The 6,365-nt window shown below is 35.9% G+C and overlaps 1 protein-coding gene across 2 annotated transcripts in view; it reads right to left on the minus strand.

Annotated features, from left to right (window-relative positions):
- Nucleotides 1–6,365, minus strand: part of C5 (complement C5) — a 144,045-nt gene that overhangs the window by 63,074 nt on the left and 74,606 nt on the right. For both annotated transcript variants that reach the window (XM_023510578.1, XM_003785402.3), the window contains exons 8-11: nucleotides 6,033–6,147; nucleotides 4,275–4,401; nucleotides 2,457–2,572; nucleotides 605–790 (exon numbers count right to left, since the gene is read on the minus strand). In XM_023510578.1, coding sequence (XP_023366346.1) covers nucleotides 605–790; nucleotides 2,457–2,572; nucleotides 4,275–4,401; nucleotides 6,033–6,147 — 544 coding nt within the window. The remainder of the gene's footprint in view (nucleotides 1–604; nucleotides 791–2,456; nucleotides 2,573–4,274; nucleotides 4,402–6,032; nucleotides 6,148–6,365) is intronic.

Consider the following 6,365-nt stretch of genomic DNA (forward strand, 5'->3'; position numbering starts at 1 on the left):
GGCCACAAATCACAAGATAATATTCTCTAACTCATATTGCTGATCAAATGGATATTAAATGTGTTCTTCCTGAAGCTCTTAGCTCAATGCCTAGTACTTAGTGAGTGCTCAGTAGATGACAGCGAATGTACAGATTCTGTAGTCACTGACCTGCATTGTTCACTTGCTCATATTGTATTTGAGATTGGGAACTTGATCATTATTTGCTGGGAGAGAAGACTATTTAGTACGTGCTAACATAAAATGGTTCTGACAGTTATGAAAAATGAAAGTTTCCACATTTGACCCTTTCCTGGCCCTGAGAAAAGACTGAAAAGTCAAGAGAAATAAGAAGATATTTCCTACCACTCATGTTCAGTGCTACATCTATAGAAAGAAAATAATTAATTCTCAAATAAATATTTGATAGATTTATCTTCCACAAGGACCAGTCAATGGATTAAGCAGATAGTCTCTGGAGCTCATTTCTTTTGGATGCAAAATTGTGGAACTATTCACTGGACTTGTATACAAAATCTGCTGCATCTCTTCCACACACTAGCCAACACCCACAGCCAAAAAGTACATGTGGTCCTAAAACACAGAGCAGGAGAATTCAGCTCACATTAAACTCCAGCATTGTCACTTCAGATGGGAGATTAATCACAAACGCAGCTACTCCATCACTGAGACTTGTTATACTTTTCTTTGGTTCCAAATCCAGTGTTTCTTGGTTTGCATCAACTGTCTGTGCATTCAAGGTTACTGGGACCCCTCCTACCAACTGGTCAAGTGAATCTTTAACCAGCACCTGTTGTCAAAATAATGCAAATTAATTTCAACAGCTCATCACTTCTTTAAAAGCTATAATAAGAATTCTGAAACAATATTCCTTCCTCTCCACCAAAGTATAAATTATTTTTGCTCTTTTTCTTTTTAATTTCCTGAAATGGGTCTTCACTGTGCAGCTCAGGCTGGAGTGCAGTGATAATCACAGGCACCATCACAGCTCACTGCAGCCTTAGACTCCTAGACTCAAGCGATCCTCTTACCTCAGTCTCTAAAGTAGCTGAGACTACAGGTATGTGCTACCATTCCTTATTTACGTTTAATTCAGTAAAGAGAAATGTGTTCTCAGCTTATAGAAAGTTTAATTGTACTTAGCTGTAGCATTCTTGAATAGATTCCTCATATACTACATGTGGTCTCGAAGTACAAATACCACTCTATTAAGTCAGTCAAAGAATAAGATATAATAAGGTCTTCTGCTATCTAAATTCTGTATTTCTTTGATTCTTTTAGGACTAGATAAATCACAAAATAAGGCAACCAATTCTGGGAATGATTATCTTGGGTATAAGAAACAACAAATAGGTACATCGTTTTTTAACTGAATCTTTACCTCTCAATTCCATGCCTACACACACACACACGTTATATTTATATATAATCTACATATAATTTCCATAAAGATATATTTTGTTATTTTATGTTTATAAATGATATAGAATATATGAAAGATAATTTAAATTTATATTTTATATATGATATTTCCTATGAATTTTATTATATATTATACATTACTAGATGTTATATTATTATACGATAATATAGCACACATTGTATATGTATATAAGAAGCTGTGAGCATGTACAAAGCCTGCTTTGGACTTGGTAAATCTGTTTCTCTTAAAAGCCAGTGACTGACATATATATAACACATTTCAAATGTACTTATCTTGATTTTTTTAATATAACAGGAAAATGGTATATAAAACATTCTCTTTTAGCTTTCTAAAGTAAGGACAGGAAATAAAATTTCCATTTAAAATATAATATATTTTTATAATAAAATCTATAATAGAATAATCAATTTAAAATATAATCAAACATCAAAGGAATATTTCAACTCTATCAGCATTTAAAAAAGGAAAAGTAGAGGAGGAGAGAAAATGAAAGAAGAAAGAAGAGGCAATAAAGATAGAAAAAAGAGTCAGGAACAGACAGAGTCAAAAATGGAAAGAGAGAGAGTGACACAGGGAGAAGAGAGACCAGACAGAGCTACGCACAAAGACAGTACAGAGGCAAAGTGAAAGGAGAGAAGTAAGTACACGGGAGCACACTGGACATAATAAAACAGTGAAAGAAAGGGGTCTATTTTTAAGGAATGATACCTCCACCTTAAGGATTTTTAGAACTCACCAAATAATTTAAAATATTTGTCATTTTTAAACTATAGACTTCTGGGTTTTATTTGTGTATAATCTACTGCAATGCTTGTTGAGGCCCTAACTGTTGAAATCATTCCTAAGGCTGCAGCTGGCCTGCAGTTTCCCATCTGGCCCACCTCCACAGGCGGGGCAGGGCTTTGGGAAAGAGCTCCTTGTGGACTTGCCTCCCCAGTATCCTTCCCCCGTTTTTCATTCACATAAACAGGAAAAGATAATCACATCCAGCAGGATTCCCTCCCCTCACTACCTTGATGGAATATGGAATCCCAGGCTTCAGGAAAAGAGGAGTAGCAACCAAATTCAGTTTGTAGGGAGAGAGCACATATTTGATGCCGGGTACTTCTGCCTCTTCAGAAAATCCACCTAAGGAAACGACAAGCATCATGTTGACATTTTTTAGGAATATAATGTGTACAGATATCTATTTTGTCTCTAGATGGCTCCAGAGGCTGATTCATTCACTCACTCTATTCTTGCATTCATTCATTCATTCATTTACCAATAGTAAGTAGGACTTGGCTCTTGGTTCAGGGAGCCAGTGCAGAAGAGCTTAGATTTCAGACATCCCCAAAGTTATGTATAAGGCTTATAAGTAGAGAGGCCCTTGTGGAAGAGGAACTGTAGGATGGAACTGAGGACATATGGATGGAAGGGATACTGCTTGTCACCAGTGGCCCAAATTTCATATGGATATGTTCAAGGGATTGAAGAGAGAGGGAAAGGGTAGGCCAGAGACCGAGCCTTACAGGAGTTTCACGGAGTACAGGGTCCTGGAGAAAAACATAGAAGAATCAGAAAAAGAGTCTAATGTAGAGAAAACCCTGAGGGTCTACTGCAGGTCTTTCAACCTTTTTTATCTCATGGCACACTTGAACCTATAGTTAGACTTTTACCACACACTTGAGTTATGTTGATCAAGAAAATAATATACTTATTGTCCTTTGAACTTCTTCCAAAAATAATTTAATTAATTATCTTTAAAATTTTTTTCTGGCACTCTGGTTGAAAATCACTGGTCTCCTGGAAAGAGCCTAATAGTGTTACCCTCCAGCTAAAAATTTAAGTTAAACTATTAAGAATAATGTATGAAGCTCTAGTACCCCCAAATTTCTTCCCCCAAATTATCTCTCTAATGCCCCATATGTGTATCCTATACTTTAGCCAAAAAGGATAATCTTCTATTCTCAAGGATAAAGCTTCACTGACTACCCTCCTTGTTCTTCCCTCTCAGTGGAGGCTACCCTGCTTTACCCTGTCTATCACCCCTGCCTCAAAACTATACTTGTCCTTCAAGACTGATCACCTTCTGTACACCGTTCTTGGTTGCTCAATAATCATCCAGATGCTTGCCTAATTCTGACAGTCAATAGCATTAAATACTTTGCTTAGAGGACATATAAAATTAGTTCTTGTAACTAATTCATAACATCTTTTTTGACCTGTCAATACACCTGATACTAGTTTGTAAACCACTCAAACGCAGAGATGATATATACAGCACTCATGTTTATAAGCTTGTGTGTTTAGCAATACTCTTTGAATATCTTATAAATATTTAAACTAAATTTATTTGAAATAAATTCTAGGAAAAAATAAAAGACAACATTAAAATAAAGCTAAAAACTTTAAATTCTATGAAACATTTAATTCAATTCCATCATTGTAGACAGGAGACCAGAACAATGATAATATCTTTCATTTGCATAATACTTTATCAAATATTTTTATATGTGTAATCTCATTTTGGTTTTTATTTTCACCAGGTGAGAACTCTGGGGTGCCAGATATTCAAGCTAGACAGCCTGCACAGCCACTTTGGATATGAATTAGGCAGTGTTATCCCATTATTGTGGTTGAATGAATAGGGACACAATGGCTTGTCCAATGACTACAGAGAGGCAAAATCTACTGCCTTTTATGGTGTAATATAGTAATGTAAAAAGTAAAATTTAACTATGAAAGAAAATAAAATATGAAAGAACTACAGAAATTGTTTATACCTTTAATATTCTATCTAAATATCTCCCAGAAGAAAATGAAAGAACCCCACACACACAAAATTTACCTGTAGATTCTATGACTGTTACAGCAATATAAAGGTACTTGTTGTTTAAATCTTCTAGACTGTCATAGGATAGTTCTTTAATTGCTTTTTCAGAATCAAATGTGACTTGAGCAACTCCATTTATCAACTTTTAAAAGGGAAAAAGGAAAGAGTTATTTCAGAGAAGAACTTAATAACAATAAAAATTAACAAAATCTGGTCTGACTAATCCCCGAATTGAAAGAAAGTGTCAGAGGAGCAATTTAGCGTCACTAGCAAACTGTCTGGCTGAGTTCATAATTAAGCACAGAATGTTATTTTGAAAATTTTTTAATATAGAATTCCACATGTGGGAGAGTCTTGAACCTCTCACAGTCTGACAAGTCTTTTTAGTACCAGTTGCCAAAGTTGTCTTCTTCCAATCCCTGAGTAGGATCCATCTTCCTAGACCTCTCAGTTTACTCTGACCTGCAATTTTTGTAAGATATTTGATACTTAATACGCATTTTTTTGCTTATGAATTTATATGCTAATTTTAAATTAATAGGTAAAGGAATATAGGGTCAATTCATATTATTTAAGTATTGACACAATGGTAAAATAAATTTGCTTTATTTTTTTCTTCCAAAATTGCCTGTCCTGTGGTGAGTCTTTTTTGTCGTATTTAGCTTTAAATCTGAGAGTTTAGGATAAACTCTTGCATTTTAAAAAGGCATTTAACTTATATCTTGAGTAAATAACACTGGCTTTTGAAAAAGCAGCAGCTAAATAATCGATGACGCAAACTACATGAATCTGCAATAGTGAGCAAAAAGGACAAGAACCCATAACATCTGTGGTGTAATGTAAAGAACACTGAGTAAGTGAAATGGGAACCAGGATCTAAGCTCATTCCAGTAACCACCGGCTCTTAACCAGGGACAAATAACTTCACCAATTTCTTGCACCTGCTCTTTATAAGAAATCATACTGTCTCTTGACATATAATGGGAATGACTCAGACCCACAAAGAGTTTAATGTCAAAAATGATAGACAAACAAATAAACCACTGCCATAAAGAAGGCGTTCTCAACCTCAGCATTACTGACATTTTGGACAGGATCATTTTTTGTTGTGGAGGTCTGTGCATTGTACAACTTTAGCAGCTTCCCTGGGCTCTACCAACTAAATGCCAGTAGTACCATCTTCCCCATTTGTGATAGTGTTCTTTATATTGTTAAATGTCTCCTTGGGAGTGAAAACAATCCCTAGTTGAGAACTCCTTCAAAAAACGTGAAAAATTCTCTAATAAAGATACTCAGGGCCTAAGAAAGTAATAATATGGGCAGCTAACTTAGTTTAGAGGTTTTGGGGGAGGCTTTCGAGAGAAAAGGTGCCAATGCTGAAACTTTAAGAATAAGAAGGAATTAGCTAGACAAGGAAGGAGTGGGAGGGGACAAAAGAAGGGAGCATCCCCAAACAGAAGGAACAGCATTGCAAAGACCCAGAGGCAAGAGAGACTATTTTGAGTTTGAGAAATTGGAGTGATTGGTAGTGGGAGGGCAGGATCGGGGGGGGGGGGAGGAAATGACATGAGATGAGCTGCTTAGGGAGACTGATGCCAAGGAAAGCGGACTTCATGCTAAAATTAGGCAATGGGAAGCCAAGGGAGCATTTTAAGTTTCAACTTCCACATCTACACACATTAAGGGATCAGACTAGATGATTTTGAAGGAACTTTCCATCTCTCAGACCATGATGCATCTATAGGTATGAGTGAATGTGTCTGAATATCTCACCATTGTGTTTCGCATTGCTTTTCCCATCATTTCTTTCTGATCATCTTGTAAATCTTCTTTTATTCCAAAAGCGATATAAACGTCAGCCTCAGTGACTTCTTTATTATAAAAATACCTGTCAAACAATAGCATAAAGTCATTTTGGTAACATGTTTACAATAATAAGATTCAGATAAAATGTAACAATTTGATTTTACTTAAGGTATCTGGTACACTTTATTTCTTTATTTATTTATTTTGAGACAGAGCCTCAAGCTGTTCCCCTGGGTAGAGTGTCTTGGCATCACAGCTCACAGCAACCTCCAACTCCTGGGCTCAAGCGAGTCTCCTGCC

Source organism: Otolemur garnettii, unplaced genomic scaffold, assembly GCF_000181295.1.
Source record: "Otolemur garnettii isolate 467f Iridium unplaced genomic scaffold, OtoGar3 scaffold00014, whole genome shotgun sequence".
Lineage (NCBI taxonomy): Eukaryota > Metazoa > Chordata > Mammalia > Primates > Galagidae > Otolemur > Otolemur garnettii.